General features: G+C 42.3%; 1 protein-coding gene across 4 annotated transcripts in view; it reads left to right on the forward strand.

Annotated features, from left to right (window-relative positions):
* Positions 1-18,754, forward strand: part of LOC146973022 (echinoderm microtubule-associated protein-like 6) — an 88,444-nt gene extending 69,690 nt beyond the window's left edge. Inside the window, exons 30-45 of one of the 4 annotated variants that reach the window (XM_085799244.1) lie at positions 1,361-1,375; positions 5,287-5,365; positions 6,845-6,974; positions 7,977-8,075; positions 8,808-8,828; positions 9,909-10,082; positions 11,208-11,416; positions 12,070-12,227; positions 13,101-13,215; positions 14,098-14,286; positions 16,125-16,297; positions 16,391-16,553; positions 17,404-17,507; positions 18,138-18,291; positions 18,398-18,498; positions 18,593-18,754. In XM_085799244.1, coding sequence (XP_085655370.1) covers positions 1,361-1,375; positions 5,287-5,365; positions 6,845-6,974; positions 7,977-8,075; positions 8,808-8,828; positions 9,909-10,082; positions 11,208-11,416; positions 12,070-12,227; positions 13,101-13,215; positions 14,098-14,286; positions 16,125-16,297; positions 16,391-16,553; positions 17,404-17,507; positions 18,138-18,291; positions 18,398-18,498; positions 18,593-18,617 — 1,909 coding nt within the window. In that variant the 3' untranslated portion in view covers positions 18,618-18,754. The remainder of the gene's footprint in view (positions 1-1,360; positions 1,376-5,286; positions 5,366-6,844; positions 6,975-7,976; positions 8,076-8,807; positions 8,829-9,908; positions 10,083-11,207; positions 11,417-12,069; positions 12,228-13,100; positions 13,216-14,097; positions 14,287-16,124; positions 16,298-16,390; positions 16,554-17,403; positions 17,508-18,137; positions 18,292-18,397; positions 18,499-18,592) is intronic. The other 3 variants (XM_085799246.1, XM_085799245.1, XM_085799247.1) reach the window with 3 other exon arrangements.
* The last annotated feature ends 353 nt before the right edge of the window (positions 18,755-19,107 follow it).

The raw sequence follows: 19,107 nt of genomic DNA on the forward strand, positions 1-19,107 counted from the left end.
GTATATATATATACAGAGTACATATTAGTTCTCCACTGTTCTTGTTGCTGCTGCAGCTTTAGACTCAGTCCAGATGTTCAGGAACGTCTGGTTTCTCCCTCTGAGCTCAAACTCTATCAAACACAAACGATTTCCTCTGATCCTCGGTGTGTGTGAAGTGTGTGTGTGTGTGTGCTCCCAGTGTGTGCGCCTAGGTGTATGTGTGCGTGTTTGTTTGCATGTGTGTGTGTGTGTGTGTGTGTGTGTGTGAGACATTGTGTGTGCTGCATGCTCAGGCTTCTGCATGTGACTGGATGTTGTGTGGCTCTCTGTGCTGATTGTCCCTGAAGGCACCATGAAGGTTTGTGTGATTGCAGGAGATGCTTTTGTTGTTTGTTTAAATACCTAATTATACATATTTTGATATCTACTATTTACATCTATTTGCCTTTTCTATGTACCGTCCCACTGCAGGACAAATAAACAGTATACTATATATTCAGACTGGAACAATGTCCATTAATTCACTTACATGTAAATATATTTATATTGATTAAAGCAAATATTGATATTAGACATTTAGATATAACAGACTGACATGTACACTTACAGTATATCTAATTCAAAAAGACATATACACAACCATTTTTGAATGAATGAATGATGTATACAGTCGCCACATATGATATCATAAAGTGTAATTATAGATTATTTTTTAATATATATTTATGTCTATATACTACGACGGAGTACATTTACAAATAAAAAAATCACAAACTTCGAGAATAAAGTCGTAAATTTACGACTTTATTCGCGTAATGCTATGACTTTTTTCTCGTAGGAAATGTACGACTTTATTCTTGTAAATTTACGACTTTATTCTCGTAAATTTACGACTTTATTCTCGTAATGTTATGACTTTTTTCTCGTAGGAAATGTACGACTTTATTCTCGTAAATTTACGACTTTATTCTCGTAATGTTATGACTTTTTTCTCGTAGGAAATGTACGACTTTATTCTCGTAAATTTACAACTTTATTCTCGTAAATTTACGACTTTATTCTCGTAATGTTATGACTTTTTTCTCGTAGGAAATGTACGACTTTATTCTCGTAAATTTACGACTTTATTCTCGAAGTCTGTGTTTTTTGTTTTTTTTTCTCAATGTGGCCCTAATACTCCGTCGTAATATACGGATGTTTTCTATTTATTCTATTCTATTCTGTTCATTAATTCGTCCATGACTCTAAAGTATTTCAGTGAGAGTTACACAGACTCTTCATTTTGTCCCTCGGTGGCACCCTTACTTCCTGCCCTGTGGCCGTTGCCGTGGAAACTCTTTAATATCTGTGTTGTGTTTTAACTTGCATTCCCCTGGAGGCAGGGCATCGTCAAGTAAGTACCACCTGATACCGACCGCTTCTGTAAAAGCTTCAGACAGTTCAATGACTCTTAGGACAGGAAGTTCATATTGATATTGATATTTTATGTTTACATGCTTTTATTTTGTAGTTGTGTCAGACTTCCTCTGTTTACGTCCTCCCGCCATTTCTTCTTCTTCTTTTTCTTGTCTTTTACCACTTCCTGTATGTCTTGTCTCCTCCTCTTTCTGACCCGTACATCCCATAATACGTCGTTCACTTTGTCTTTTCTCTCCTTGTCTATTTCTTCTCCTCGGCTGTCCTTGTGGTCTGTGTTTGGTCTGGTTCCTGTCCTGCACTCGTCCTCTGATAATCAATCATTCTCTGATAATCAATCGTTCGTAACTAAAGCCCCATTCGCTCAGGACTGACGGCACATATTCAGTCTGGTGATGTCACTATCACTGTGGTGTCCCTTTCAAAATAAAAGACCGACAGGAATCCAAAGAACACACGCTGCAGAACTTCACTCAGAATCTTGACCTCGTCGTCTCCATGGCTACTACAGGTTCACCACAAACAGGAAGTGACAATTAAATGGACAGTTGTTTTTTTTTACCACGAGAAATTAATTTATATTAATTTCTATTTTCCTTTGTAAATTAAACTTAAACTTTACACATGTACCCTTCTAGAAATGGGAAGAATTCCATGTGTTGACATATTTATCCAGTTTTAACTTTATGCCGACCAATGTCTTTGCTTCTGCACATTTAGGCTATATCTACTTGTATATTTCCATCTCAAAGCCTGTGGATACATGTTTACATTATTAAAAAGTGAGTTAAAAAGTTTGAGACCAGTTCAAGATATCTTTATTGTCCCAAGAGGGCAATTTACGTTGCAATTTAGTTTCCTAGGATGTAAATACATATGTAGCCTGATTAATATGGAAAATGTATAAAACATAGCATAGGATTTGTATACTGTATGTTTGCTGCTTTATTATAGGCTACTTGCAATATAGTAGGCTAACCTATATTGTTAAATATGTTGTGATATTGCATACCATATACGGTATATATGTAGCCTACATAAACAATTTTTTTTTGATATGTTATTGACTTTTATTAACTACTGTATCTTCATATCCAGAGGCTTTACATAGGTGATAATAAAACAGGTGACATATGGAAATGTCTTATATATCATACAACAGATTACAGATCCAAAGATAAATCCAAGATAATGACTGAATATATTAAATGCAAATCGCAAACCAGCAGCTTCCTGTCCACATGGGGCTTTAGAAGCTCAGATCACCTCGGCCCGACATCATTCACAACTTTGACTCCGTCCCTTGATACCGTTCACAGATTCTGGCGACTTTAGTCTGGATCTGTGACGATGAGCCTGAGGTCGCTGCAGCAGAGTTCACAGTCCCAGGTCCAAGGCAGAAAATAAAACAGCTGCTCCACTAAAGATCCTGTCGCTCAGCTGGATCTTTAAAATTTGATTATTATTATCATCGCTTAAATCGATCATGAACATGTCAGTAAATCTGAACATTGAGTTATTTACTGGTCAAATAAGCAATGTTATATTAACAATAACAATAATAATTTAGTGGCTCAGCCTGCTTCTGAACCAGGTCTGGGTTTAGGCCGATGACGACTTCATTAAACTTCACTAATATAAATTAATTTACACTTGAATTAGTCATTTGTTTCCTTGATAATTGAACAGACTGACATCTTGCCCAGGGACTAAAACCAGTGTTTCCTGCTTATTCTAAACCTTTGAACTCTGATCAGACCAAGTAATTTGAAGATTTTCACTTTCACATTACTTTTCCCAAAATAACTTGGTTGCAGTTTTTAAATAAGCAGTTGCTGTTCATCTGTTTAGCAGAAAAAGACAGCATTTGCTTTATATTTTGTTTATTTTAAACTAACGTTAAAATGTTTAAACAAATGTTGAAAATCTTGGTCTTGGTCGCTCAAAATCAGTGATACAAGGTCAGAAATTTTTGATTCATTCATTAAATCTGAAAATAAAAGGAATTAAAATCAATAAAATGATAATTAGCCTAAGTAAAACATTACTGCCACTAAAAGTCAATAGCTAAATGTCTATTAACTCGCAGACAGTTGATGAGAAACATATTTAATGTTGAAGCTGCGGAACTTCACTGATCCACTGATCGTTTTCTGTTCGTTACAAACTGAACTGAATCTGAACTTTGACCCGGGACTGAAAACTGATCCTCTGGTTTCGCCTGTGCATGTTCTCCTGTTAGCACGGTTAGCATGTTAGCACTGAGGCAGAGAGGCAGCGATAGCATGGTTAGCATGTAGCTACAGAGCCACAGCTACTTGATCTGTGTGTGAGGCATGAGGCCTGAAAACGTATGTGTGTGTGTGTGTGTGTGTGTGTGTGTGTGTGTGTGTGTGTGTGTGTTTGGGTGAGTTTGTTGTCATGTTTGCACAAGTGTGTGTGTGTTGCGTGAGTGTGTGTGTGTGTGTGTGTGTGTGTGTGTGTGTGTGTGTGTGTGTGTGTGTGTGTGTGTGTGTGTGTTTTCTAAAGCTCTGTACCTTGGTTCTGTCCCTCTGCTGTCCAGGGGATCCAGGTAACACCTGTCCACCTGAATCACTGTTTGTCTCAGCTACGCCTCTTCATTATGCGTGTGTGTGTGTGTGCACGTGTGTGTGCGTGAGAGAGTGTGTGAGTGTGTTGGCATCACACTCATGTCGGCATCACCTCACAGTCGTTAGCTTGCAGCTGTCTGCATATTACTGACTTCAGACATTGTGAGTCTATGGAGGACAAAACATGACAAAAGTATTAAAACAAACAAGTAAATAAATAATCAAATACTTTAAAGGTCCAGTGCGTAAAATGGGAAGGAAGTTCAGATTCTAGTTTGCAGCGCTCACTCACTTGCTCGCACTCACCCCTCCCATCGGCAAAGTGACGGTGGCCAAAACTAGTTTACCACGACTGGGACGATTGGGAGTATTGCAGTAGCATGGAGCGATGAGGTGAAGATCCAAACTATTTTACAATATGTCTGCTGTTTCCTCCTCCTTCTTCTTTCCTTCCTCCTTTTTTTTCCGTTGGTTTATTTGTAAATGCAAAACTCTTGAAACGTGCTCTCTGACTGGCTGGATTTTCCCTTCAGGCTGCCGTACAAACATGGCGGCGCAAGATGGCGACACTCTCTAAAGCAAGACCCCTTGTTTTGTGTAGATATAAAAGAAGAATTATGAGGCTACGAAAACCAAACAAATTTTATTTTATAGCGATTATACACTACACAAATATATTCATGGGTAGTATATTCACATTTTGCCATTAAACTTTGACAATTATCACACACTGGACCTTTATTATTGATCGACTGCTACAACACTGATGTTTATAACACATAACCTACCTAATCTGCATATGCACGCAAAAATTCATAAATGAATAAAAGCTGAAAAGTAAAAAACATTTTTTTTTAAATGCATTAATTAAAACAAAAATGTAATTTAATAATAATTCACCACTGTCTTAATGTATTAATTAATTTATGGGTTCTTCCTGTCATGTTTTGTCCTCCATAGCTAACACGCCTCCATCATTTTTATTTATTGAGCTGAATTTAAATTGACGGCAGCTCAGCAGGGACAAACATCCAATCGTTTAAATATCAAACTAATTAAACATTCAACATCACGATGACATCACTGTGTGTTTGAATCCAGATGTTGAGCCTAAATATTTTTCTTTGTCTCACTGAGCGCAGTGTTGGTCTGTGACAGAGGCTCAGAGGAGTGGACAGGTCTCGACACATCTGTCTGCATCTGTCCCGTCTGTTGAATGAATGAATGTTTTCTCTGATTGATTGATTGATTAATAGCTAGACCGACTAATTGATTGATTGACTGATTGATCCCACAGGCCTCCAGTGAGTCGAGCAACACCTCAGCCGGAGAAACTTCAGAAGAACAACGTGTCCAAGAAGAAGAGAGTGGTCGAGGTCGGTGTCTCTCTCTGTCTCTCTTTCTATTCCTCTTTCACCCTCTCAATCAGGTGGCAGTAACATACAACCCATCAACATCACAAACAGAAAACAAACACAAAATAAACCAAAAAGACAAAAAAAAAAGCAAAACAAGCTGTTAACAGGACAATATAAAGCAACAGGAAAGTATCCAACTAAAAAAATACAAAAAAACCCAACAAAACAACCAAAGACTAAAAAGTGCATGTGCAGACATTGCAAAAACATGGGGATCCTAAAACGCTAGACAGAGCTTGGCTCAGCATTGATGGCTGTATAAGCTTAAAGGGATAGTTCACCCAAAATTCTAATTTCATTTTGTCAATGGATACCAACTTTCTTCGTCCAAAAAGACACACCAAAAAACATCCAAATAACTACATGCTGCCCGTCTGTAATGTCCCTCTTGTATTGAAGCCCCGACATGAGAAATTGTTCCGCTGGTGATTTGCACTGACACAGGAAGAGCAGTGAACTGAGACACTGGGAACTTCCGCTACAAACAAGCTTAAAATATAGACTTATTACATTTTTTTCGGAACAATTTCTCATGTCGGGGCTTCAATACAAGAGGGCCATTACAGACGAGCACTATGGAGGTATTTGGATGTTTTTTGGTGTGTCTTTTTGGACGAAGAAAGTTGGTATCCATTGACAACCATTATATGGACAAACACTGCTGCGCGGACCCCCCCGTAACTCAGAGAAGGAACGGAGGACTCTGAAACTTCTCACAGCTCTTAGTTGACATGAGGGTGAGTAGATAATGTGAGTGAAATTTGAATTTTTGGTGAACTATCCCTTTAATTTCCTCTCTACCCCTAAGCTTTAATAAACTTTCTCCATCTTTCCTGATACTGCTCCTCGGTAATGAAACCCTCCAAGATAAATTGATGTTTAACAAAACTTTTAAATCTATGTAGGAACTCAGTATTGGATGCTTTATAAATTAACCTTTTTCCCAGTAAAAAAAGTTGATAATATAATTCATTTTCTCCCTGACTTCCCCCAGCATTATAGAAAAAAGATCTAGTTCAAAGAGCAGGCCAATGCCAGAGCACATCTCTTGAACTTCCCTCCAAAAAGCAGACACCACATGACAATAGCTACCAGAACAAATGAACTGTCGACTCAGCCTCCTCTGCATGAGCTAATTTATTACTCTTTGATTCTTCCCCTAGTAGGAAGGGCAGTTTTTCCTCATCAGATAGTTTAAAAAAAAACCTTTTTGTTATGGATTCAAATTTTGGGGATAATGTTTCTCTAATATGTTTATATTTTTCACAATTCGTGAGGAAGTGTAACTCTCTTCAAATTCGCTTTATTGGCATGAATGTTACGAGAACTATGTTGCCAAAGCATCAAGAATCAATGAAACAAAACAAATACAACTCACAGAATCAAATATATACAAATACAATTAAAATAATTTAATTTCTCTCTCTGTCTCTCCAGGACCTGGTCTTGGATCACGTCTTTGGTTTCCGTGGCTTCGATTGTCGGAACAACCTCCACTACCTCAACGACGGCGCAGACATCGTTTACCACACGGCCGCCACCGCCATCGTCCACAGCCTGAGCACCGGTAACCATGGCAACATACACACACACACAGACAGGCTGTATTCGAAACCGCATACTATACTGCTAGTACGTACTGATTTGGCCAAAATGTAGTATGTAGTATGCAGTATGTGAACAAAAGCAAAAGCTGCAGATGCGAAAAGTTCCCGGATGTCGTACTGATTCGGAAAATATTTCCAGTATCTGACCAGTTAACATCGCGTACTGTATCCCACAATGCAATGCTCCCCTGACGTCTAACCGTAACCAAACACAGTAGTGTAGCTGTGTACTGTAACTATAGTTTAATAAAATACAACTTAATGCAGACTCATCGGTTCATTGTAAAATATTTATTTATTTTTTGTAAATGTGGTGATTTCTGTACGTAACGTTAGGCTCCAGAGCCCCGAGGCAGCGCTGCTCTTAATACACACAAGAAGCTTCACTTTACATTCAAACAAACTAATGCTACTGCCACAATTGTTAGATTTCATCAATGAGACCAACATTTATCTCCTAAAAATAATTTAACCAGCCGGTGGTAAACCTCTAAAAACCTGCGGGTAAGTTAATTAGCGATCGTTTTCTCCCCCGGGATGACGACGGAGGTTGGCCGGCCGAGCAGCTCTGCAGACCGGCTGCTGCCTCTGTGATGTCCCGGTCGTTGCGGAGCTTCACTTCTCTGAAAAACATCGGAGCAAACTTCTAAACAGCCGTCATTTTGATAAACTGGCCGAATATTTGGGATCGCTAGAGCGGGAAATAAAACAGCTTTTCCCCTATTTTACAGCTACCGCTACCGGTTGCCGCGAAATGCATTCTGGGAAACTTGTATACTGCATACTGCGGTGTGAACGGTGTCGGTCTGCTGAAGTAGCAGACTGAATCCCACATTCAGTATGCAGTATACAGTACATACTAACGCAGTATGTAGTAGGCAGTACGGTAGTATGCGGTTTCGAAAACAGCCACAGACAGTTCAGAGTGCCGCGATGTGTTCACACGTCTCCTTCTGCTGCAGGAACTCAGAGTTTCTACCTGGAGCACACGGACGACATCCTGTGTCTGACCGTCAACCAGCACCCGAAGTACAAAAACGTCATCGCCACCGGACAGATCGGTACAGAGTGTGTGTGTGTGTGTGTGTGTGTGTGTGTGCATGGCTCTGCTTTCCTACACCAACTCTCTGCACTATAAACAACTCCTGCTCTTCTCTCCTCTGCTTCCTGATTTTACTTCTTTCCACTGAGACACACACTGCAAAAACTCAACATCTTTCCAAGAATATTTGTCTTATTTCTTGTCAAAATGTCTCATTTCTAGTCAAAACTAATTTCTTTCCCCCTAAAGTAAGACTCGTCACCTAAAAAATAACTTGTTTTTAGATCATTTTCACTTGTTTGAAACTAATTTTCACGTGAAATAAGTAGGAAAAATCTGCCAGTGAAAGCAGGTTCTTTGTGCTTGCACTAAGAAAGAAAAACTTGCTCTACTTATAGACTTATCTACTCTACTATACTACTTATTTCAAGTGAAAATCAGCTTGAAAGGAGTGAAAAGTGTCTAAAAACAAGCTACTTTCTAATGTGCCTTTTTAAGCTCTTTTGGGCTTGTCAGCCACCGTACTTTGCAGACATTTTAACATGCAAAAAAAAAAGGCTGCTTGCAGGTTTGGCTTTATTGAGAGTCGCCCATGAAAATGTCTTTACTGTCAGATTTTCATTTGATTTTTTTGTTTTGTTTTGTTTTTGTTGTCGTTTTTGTGTGTTTGTATGTGTCTATGTGTGTGTGTGTGTGTGTGTGTGTGTGTTGGCCGGCCTCATTTGTCACCGTCGCTCTCTCAACAACTCAGGTGACGTCGGTGAAATCCCAGGTAAAAAAAAAAAAAAAAAAAAGCCAAAAACTCCAGCACCTCCGTTCCCATGACACCAGACAACAGACCTGATACCCAGAGCTGGAAAAATGGAAACATCCCATCAAGCCGAATGACGTCCGATTAACGTCGAGCTGACGTCGTTCGGTGGCGTTCTGGACGAGGCTAAATCGCGGCCAAATAGACGATGTTTTAGACGTCATTTTCAGGACGTCCTCACCAAGATGTCACCTCGACGGCTTTTTAATGGCCCTAACCGACCACATAACCGTCTAATTTATGTTGTGGTAACCACGTCCTGGAAATGACGTCCAAAAAATCCCCCTATTCAGCTTTGATCTGGCCCTTTCCTGAACATCGCTGAAAAGCTGTCATTTATTTAAACATCCAGAGTGAGATAAAAGTGCCTAATCAAATTTTGCATTTTGCAAAGACTAGCATTGTCCAATTTGAGGCAATATATGCAATAAATGATCACAAATAGACATTGTCTTTTACAAAATGTAGCGTTTTAGTAATTGCAGTACAATATTTTGAAAAATATATAATTAATAAAAACAATCTTGAACAACCAAACTTTTTACAAATGTAATTAAAACCAAAGTAGTTGTTAGGGTCACTCCAACACAACAGGAAGTGTTTCTGGGGACACAATAAAGTGAGGGACCGGTCTGGGGCCTTTAGTTGTTCTTCGTCTTGACTTTAGAAGTTGTGCAGACAGCTTCCTGTTAGTGGGTTTGACAAGAAGCTGAGTTTGTTTGGTTGATTAGAACGTCAATATCACATGTTAGCTTAGCATTAGCCCTTAGCCTTTAGTCCGTCACTTTATTGTGTCCCGACAGAAACACTTCCTGTTGTGTTGTGAATTTTTTTTTTCTTAGTGTTTCTGCTGCTCTGGTTCTCAGGGAGTTTCTGCCGACCCCTCTAACCGCTCTGTCTTTGTCCTGACACTTTCCCGTCGTCGTTCCTTTCACTTAATTTCCTCTTTCTGACTTTTCTGCCGCCGTCGTGACCTGGTAAATCGTCGTCTCGTCGGCTCACGTCCTCTCTCCTCTCTCTGGTCTGCTGGTCTTTACTCAGGATCCACTCCGTCCGTCCACGTGTGGGACGCCATGAGCAAACAGACGCTGTCCATCCTCCGCTGCCCCCACACCAAAGGCGTCAGCTACGTCAACTTCAGCGCCACCGGGAAGCTGCTGCTGTCGGTCGGAGTGGAGCCTGAACACACCATCACCGTGTGGCGCTGGCAGGAAGGTCGGGGTTTGTTTTTTTTAAGTAGTCCTAATGACCTTTGACCTCCATTCCCAAAAAAATCACAATCAATACAATACTATATACAATATACTGTATGTGCAAATAGGTAGGTAGTTGTTTGTTTGTTTTGCGGACCCCAAGACGAATAGCTGCCACCAATGTGATAATTAATGGGCATCCATTTAAAGGAGAATTTTGGTCATTTTTGACCCCTAAATCATTGTCCTGATGGTCACCCAGTGTTGGTTGGAGCAATGAACGCGACTAAAATTGATGCAGGCAAACCAGAGTTACACCATAGCTAGACGGCGCTAGCGATAGCCACAACGCAAAAGTATGGGGGCAATGTTTTCAACCACAACAAACACTCAAAAAACAATCAAATATCTATGGTACATGACTCGAATCCTTATGACACACCACTGAACTCATAAACTGTACAGTATAAACCGGTATAAACAGTATAAACTTTGTGTTTTTGCATGTAGCCACTCACCTCAGATAGCCGAACTCTGAAACATCCTGGATAGACAATACTAAGTGATCGCAGAGCGCCTGCTCTCCCCGCCACAGAAACAAACACGTTTTCCTTGTTGTGATGATTACTTTACAAAAATAAACGGTCGAGCAGTGCAGTGGTAATGTCCAAAATTACCAGTAAAGAAATCATCACAACAAGGACAAAGTGTTAGTTTCTGTGTTGGGGAGAGCAGGCGCTCTGTGATGGGATAGTAATGTCTTTCCAGGATGTTTCAGAGTTGGGCTATCTGAGGTGAGTGGCTACATGCAAAAACACAAAGTTTATACTGTTTATACCGGTTTATACTGTACAGTTTATGAGTTCAGTGGTGTGTCATAAGGATTTGAGTCATGTACCATAGATATTGTATTGTTTTCTGAGTGTTTGTTGTGGTTGAAAAAATGGCCCCCATACTTTAGCGTATCGCTAGCGCCGGGTAGCCATCGTAACTCTGGTTTGCCTGCATCAATTTTAGTCGCGTTTTTTGCTCCAACCAACACCAGGTGACCATCAGGACAACGATTTAGGGGTCAAAAATGACCGGAATTCTCCTTAAACAATAAACAGTATAAACAGATTAAACAGCAGCGGTGTCTCTGCTGCAGGATCCAAAGTCTGCAGTAAAGCCGCTCATCCGGATCGGATCTTCGTCGTGGAGTTTCGGCCGGACTCGGACTCCCAGTTCGTGTCTGTGGGAATCAAACACGTCAAGTTCTGGGTGCTGGCCGGCGGCGCGCTGATGTACAAGAAGGGCGTGGTGGGGACGGTGGAGGACGGCCGGATGCAGACGATGCTGTCGGTCGCCTTTGGTGCCGTGAGTCAAGAACTGAACAAAACTCTGGGGCGTATTCACACCAGGAAAATACGATAGGTCACTTGCTTTGCTACCAATGCCTTTTTTTTTTACTTGGTGCATTTTTTTTTACAAGCAGACCAACTTTGTAAACTAAAGCACGCAGTCGCTCAATCATTGGATAAAAATTATTGTCGGGATCTTGCATAAAAAGTACACAATGTTATCATGCATCTTTGCCGAAGTCGCTACAACTAGAGAAGCTAGCGGTTGGCAAACTTGATCTCTTACTTACTAAATCCCTTTAATTTGGTAATTGCAGTCGCACTTTGCATTTCCAGTGACAGCGACACTGAACATCACTGGTCCGTTTATGTCACTGGCTAACAGATGACAAATTCCGCATTGTCTGACAACAACCGAAGCCTGTTGAATCCAAAAATTGCATTCACACCACAAACGAATCGCACCAGAGTTCGTTTGGGACTCTGGTGCGGACTTAACAAGTGAACCGAGTCCCAGCTGAAGAGGTGGTCTCGGGCCAGAGTTCAAAAACCACCAAGCACCAAGAAAAAAGTCAGTTTCCTCGTGTGAATACGCCCTCAGTGTTACCTCCTCATCATCTGGTTTGGTTTGGTTTGGACAGGATGACAGTTCCTTTGTTGTTTGAGCAGAATAACTTGACGTTCACTGGAGCCATTAACGGAGACGTGTACGTGTGGCGCGACCACTTCCTGTTGCGTGTGGTGGCGAAGGCTCACACGGGGCCGGTGTTCACCATGTACACCACCCTGAGAGACGGGCTCATCGTCACCGGAGGCAAAGAGAGGCCGTGAGTGACGCAGCAACACACGGATATACTGTGATACTGTCGTGGAGTAAACGTGTGTGTGTGTGTTCTTGTACATGCTACATTGTGAGGACTGGAACGAGTTTTTAACCAACAGACTGAGGACATTTTTGGGAAGTGAGGACATTTTGGCCGGTCCTCACTTTTTCAAAGGGCTTTTTGAGGGTTAAGACTTGGGTTAAAGACCATAGACTGTAAAAAAATATGGACGTAGCACCCGTGACGTCACCCATTGGTTTTGGGGAGTCGTTTTTGTGACTCCAATATGGCGGCCTGAACAGCGCCATGTTGGATTGGCCGGCCGAGAACCCGCCCACTGGCCTCGAAGCAGCTGTCCACGGAGCTGCTCGGACCTGTCACTCAATGTTTCCGCGCCCTAATTGGCCAGAATTTTAACCTAATAACAGTAAAACGGTAGAGTTAAAAAAAAATTCACCCCCCTCAGAGTGTGTGCAGGGGTAGAAACTATCGATTGAGACCAAAAAACGTTCTGACACCAGGCTTTTAACATGTTTATTGAGGATGTAAAGTCGGCGATTTTAACATGGGGGTCTATGGAGAATGCTGCTTTCTGACACCAGCCCCCAGAGGAATCCGAGGGGATTGCAGTTTTTTGAACGCGCAAGTGAGCTTCACTTCTCAGACCGACAACTGCCCCCTTGGTTAAGACTTTAGGTTAAAATTAGGTTTAAATTAGGTTTAGAGTAATGGTTAAGTTTAGGCATTCGTTTTGGATGGTTAAGGTTAGGGTAAGGGGCTAGGGAATACATTATGTCAATGACATGTCCCCACAAAGATAGATTTACAAGGGTGTGTGTGTGTGTGTGTGCGTGTGTGCGTGTGTGCGTGCGTCAGGACGAAGGAGGGCGGGGCCGTGAAGCTCTGGGACCAGGAGATGAAGCGTTGTCGAGCGTTCCAGCTGGAGACGGGACAACAGGTGGAGTGTGTCCGGTCCGTCTGCAGAGGGAAGGTCAGGACCTCGTCTTCATCCTCCTCCTCCTCCTCCTCATCTTCCTCTTCATCAGCTCCTTTCTTCCTTTTATTCCTCTTTCTCCTCTTCTTCATCAGCTCCTCTTCTTCTTCCTCCTCCTCTTCATAGCTCCTCCCCTCCTTTTCATCAGCCCCTATCTTTCTCCTCCTCTTTATCACCCCTCTCCTTCTCTTCATCAGCTCCTCTTCCTCTTTCTCCTCCTCTTCATCACCCCTCTCCTCTTCTTCCTACTTCTCCTCTTCATCAGCTCCTCTCTTTCTCCTCCTCCTCTTCTTCATCATCACCTTCCTCTTCATCAGCCCCTCCTCTTCCTCCTTCTCCTCTTCATTAGGTCCTATCTTCCTCTTCATCAGCCCCTCTCCTCCTTCTCCTCTTCATCAGCTCCTCTTCCTCATCCTCCTCTTCATCAGTTCCACTCCTCTTCCTCCTCCTGCTCTCCGTCAGCCCATCTCCTTCTCCTCCTCTTCATCACTCCCTCTCTTCCTCTTCCTCCTCTGCATTAGCTCCTCCTCTTCCTACACTTCTCCTCTTCATCAGTTCCTCTTCTTCTTCCTCCTCTTCATTAGTTCCTCCTCTTTCTCTTCATAGCTCCTCTCCTCCTCCTCCTTTTTCTCCTCCTCTTCATCAGCTTCTCTCTTCCTCCTCTTCTTCATCAGCTCCTCTTCCTCTTCATCACCCCTCTCCTCCTCTTCCTACTTCTCCTCTTCATCAGTTCCTCTCCGTCTTCCTCCTCCTCCTTCCCCTCGTCATAGTTCCTCTCTTCCTTTTCATCAGCCCCTCTCCTCCTCCTTCTCCTCCTCTTCATCAGCCCATCTCCTCCTCCTCCTCTTCATCAGCTCCTAACCTCCTCCTCTTCCTCAGGGTAAGATCCTGGTGGGGACGAAGGACGGTGAGATCATCGAGGTCGGGGAGAAGAACGCGGCGTCCAACCTGCTGATGGACAGTCACGGCCGCGGAGCGATCTGGGGTCTGACCGCTCATCCTGTCAAAGAGCTCTGCATCACGGCCAGCGACGACGCCACCATCAGGCTGTGGGACCTGACGGACAAGGTCACACACACACACACACACACACACAGATGTTATTTACACACACACAAGATGTTATATGAGCTGATGCAACCCAACGTCAAGTAGTGTAACCAGTATTTTTTTTCCATAAAAATCTGACTATATACAGGAAAATAAATCTGGACTCAAATGTGGAAAATGTTTAATTCACTTTTACAATGCAACACTAGGCAAGGCAATTTTATTTGTATAGCCCGTTTTTACAAACCGTTTGTCTCAAAGGGCTTTACATGGCATCATAACAACCAAAAATCGGACAAACCTCAGGGTGAGCAACAGAGGAGGGATCCCTCACCCAGGACGGGCAGACGTGCAATAGATGTTGTTACAGACAAGAAAACATTGTTTCTTATTATAATTTTATGTTATAGACAGGTATAGCCTATACACAGATGTTATAAAACGGAAAGGTGAAATCCGGCGATCTGATTGGTTGTTAACCGTGGTATATTGAGCATATACCACGGCTACTATTCTAAAGCCTTATCACAGCGTAAGCTATCACTCCGCGTCAGGCACGTATGACTGGTATGAATGGAAGTTGTTGTCATGTATCCATGACAACGGACTGTTGCAGTCCGTAGCCCAAGACAGCTGATGTTTTTACGATGTTAAAAAACGGACTAAAGTAGTTGAATCCACATGTTTAAGGTGAACTTTCACCTCCGGGGAGGGTTAACAATGGTAGAGGGGATTGAGCAGTGACTTTCATCTGAAAAAAAGCGGAGGAAAAGACGAGATGCAGAGCTAACTAGGAGCTAACGTCTGGAGAGGTGGGACTATTTTTTTCACAGTGAGGCTATTTTATTGGATAATATGTATTTCTGGTTGAATAAAACAACATGAAATTGATTGCGTATCCCTCTTTCATATTGCCTTTATTGGTAACCGTTTTATAAAAGCAATATATCACTCCAGTCCGTGGTATATGCTCATTATACCACTCTAAGGGGGTTGTCGTCCCTCCGCTTCGCGTCGGGCCGAACAACGCCCCTTAGCCGTGGTATAATGAGCATATACCACGGCCTGTCGTGATATATTGCTAAAGTATACACACACACACACACTCTGTTCTAAAGGTATACACACAGACAGATAGATGTTATATGCAGGTATACAGAGAGAGAGATAGATGTTATATACAGGTATATACACATAGAGATGTTCTATACAGGTATACACACACAGATATGTTATATACAGGTACACAGAGATGTAATATGCAGGTATATACACAGAGATGTTATATGCAGATATATACACAGAGAGAGCTGTTCTATACAGGTATACACACACAGATGTTATATACAGGTATATACAGAGAGAGAGATGTTATACACAGGTATACAGAGAGAGAGAGATATTATACACAGGTATATGCACAAAGATGTTATACTAGTATATACAGAGAGAGAGAGAGATGTTATACACACGTATATATACACAGAGAGAGAGGTGTTATACACACGTATATACAGAGAGCGAGAGAGATGTTATACACAGGTATATACACGAAGATGTTATATACTAGTATATACACAGAGAGAAAGATGTTAAACACAGGTATATACAGAGAGCGAGAGATGTTATATACAGGTGTATACACACAGATGATATATACAGGTATACACACACACACAGTTCTAAAGGTATATACACATAGATATACATAGCCTACATAAACACACAACCACACACACAGAGTTGTTATATTAAAGTATACACACACACACACACACACACACTGTTGTCACTCTTAATGTTGTGTGATCAGAGCCGTGCAGTGACTCCTCCTCCTTCTCTCACTCTCGGTGTAGAAACTGCTGAACAAGGTGTGTGTCGGCCACGCCGCCCGGTGTGTGAGCTACAGCGCTGACGGGGAGATGTTGGCCGTGGGCATGAAGAACGGAGAGTTCCTCCTCCTCCTCGCCAACTCGCTCAAGATGTGGGCGAAGAAACGCGACCGCAGCGCCGCCATCCAGGACATTAAGTAGGAGGCAGAGGGAGGGGGCAGTGGGGGCGGGGGAGATGTCACAGGTGTTAGGACCACTTGTGACATCTGTGTGTCTGTGTGTGTGTGTAGGTTCAGTCCAGACCGGCAGCTGCTGGCGGTCGGGTCAGTGGAGAACATAGTGGACGTGTACGACGTGAGCGGAGGACCGAGTCTGAACCGACTGGTTTACTGCAGCGACATCCCAGCGTTCATCCTGCAGCTGGACTTCTCTGCTGACAGCTGTTATATACAGGTATACACACACACACAGCTGTTACATACAGGTATACACACACACACAGCTGTTACATACAGGTATACACACACACACAGCTGTTATATACAGGTATACACACACACACACACACACACACACACACAGGTACACACACACACAGATGTTATATACACACACACACACACACACACACACACACACAGATGTTATATGCAGGTACATACACAAATGTTATATACAGGAAGACACACACACAGATGTTATATACAGGAAGACACACACACACAGCTGTTATATACAGGTACAGACACAGATGTTATATATGGGTACACACAGATGTTATATACAGGTACACACACACACAGCTGTTACATACAGGTAGACACACACACAGATGTTATATACATGTATACACACATAGATGTTATATGCAGGTATACACACACAGATGTTATATGCAGGTATACACAGATGTTATATACAGGTGTACATACACACATGTTATAGGTACACACACACACAGATGTTACATACAGGTACACACACAGATGTTACATATTGGTACACACAGATGTTATATACAGGTACACAGATGTTACATACAGGTACATATACAAATGTTATGTACAGGTATACACGCAGATGTCACAGACGGGTATACATATACAGGTACACACACAGATGTTATATACAGGTACACACACAGATGTTATATACAGGTATACACACATGTTATATACAGGTACACACACAGATGTTATATACAGGTACACACACAGATATGCAGCTATTATTTCAAGGCACACATACATACACACACCCTCACACATACATGATTCAGAAAACCTTTTTTTGGCGTGTGTAGGTGTCGACAGGAGTGTATAAGCGGCAGGTGTTTGAAGTTCCTTCAGGGAAGTTGGTGAACGACCAGACCATCATCGACAGGATCACCTGGGCAACCTGGACCAGGTAACAGACAAACACACACACACACACACACACACACACACATACACACACACACATCCTTGTAACGCTATCTTTGTGAGGACACTCTAACCTTAACCATCAAAAACAAATGCCTCACCTTAACCATTACTCTTAACCTAATTTAAACCTAATTATAACCTAAAGCCTTTACCCTCAAACAACCCTTGGAAAAAGTGAGGACCAGCCAAAATGTCCTCACTTCCCAAAAATGTCCTCACTCTGTTGGTTAAAAACTCTTGATGGTCCTCACAACGTAGTAAGTACAAGAACACACACACACACAGACACACACACACATCCTTGTAATGATATCTTTGTGAGGACACTCATTTATATAATGCATTCCCTAGCCCCTTACCCTAACCTTAACCACCCAAAACAAATGTCTAACCTTAACCATTACTGTTAACCTATTTTTCAAACTAATATGACCTAAAGTCTTAACCCTCAAATAGCTGTTGGAAAAAGTGAGGAAAAAATGTCCTCAATTACCAAAATGTCCTCACTCTGTTGGTTAAAAACTCTTGCCGGTCCTCACAAGTACAAGTACAAGAAAACACACACACACACGTTGGTCAGATTGAGTCCAGCTGCTCTTGTTTCCTCCAGCGTCCTTGGTGATGAGGTTTTGGGGATTTGGCCTCGAAACGCAGACAAAGCCGACGTGAACTGTTCCTGTGTGTCTCACACCGGCCTGAACATCGTCACGGGCGACGACTTCGGATTGGTCAAACTGTTCGACTTCCCCTGTACAGAGAAGTTTGTGAGTTGCCGTCTTCTTTAAATACCTTCTCAACACGTAGAGAAAACACTGGTCACGTCACATGACGCAGAATAAAAACACTTGTGTGAATGTTTTCTGTCTTCAGGCCAAACACAAGCGCTACCTCGGCCACTCGGCTCATGTGACCAACATCCGCTTCTCCCACGACGACAAATACGTGATCAGCACGGGAGGAGACGACTGCAGGTAAACTCACCGATCACTAATCAATAACTTTGCTCCACAGCATCCGAGTCTGTCAAAAAACTGTGTGTTATTATTGTCTCTCCGTCTGTCGCAGTGTGTTCGTGTGGAAATGTCTGTGAGCGCACAGATTCCCGACGCCTCCCGACGCCTTAACAGCACCACAAGTGGATCCAGAGGGGAATCGAACCCACGACCTGAACCGCCAAAACGTTTTGTTGTCGGTGAACGCCACAGCGCCACGAGATCCATCAGACGGTTTCCACGGTTTTCCTACCAGAGAGGCGACGGGGCGGTCTATGACCTGCCGCCGACTGATGATGTCATCATCCAGAGTTGCGCAGAGAGAGAGAGAAAGTCATAAACAGAGAGTGGACGTTCAACACTAATGTGCAAACAACAACAACACAGGATCCATTAATAAAAAGCTAATTAATCATTCACAACCTTATTAAGAAGAGTAAATCGTCGTTGTCATGGAAACGCCTGAGTGACCACTGAAACTAAACGCAGGAGGAGGATTTTTTACGGGAAGTTGCTCTTGTTAACGGCTCGTGAAGAATTAGTAGATGATTCATTAACATTATTTCTAATCAGATTTCTTTTTCTGAT

The sequence above is a fragment of the Trachurus japonicus genome, chromosome 15 (assembly GCF_045865225.1).
Source record: "Trachurus japonicus isolate A0001 chromosome 15, Traja_1.0".
NCBI classification, from domain to species: domain Eukaryota; kingdom Metazoa; phylum Chordata; class Actinopteri; order Carangiformes; family Carangidae; genus Trachurus; species Trachurus japonicus.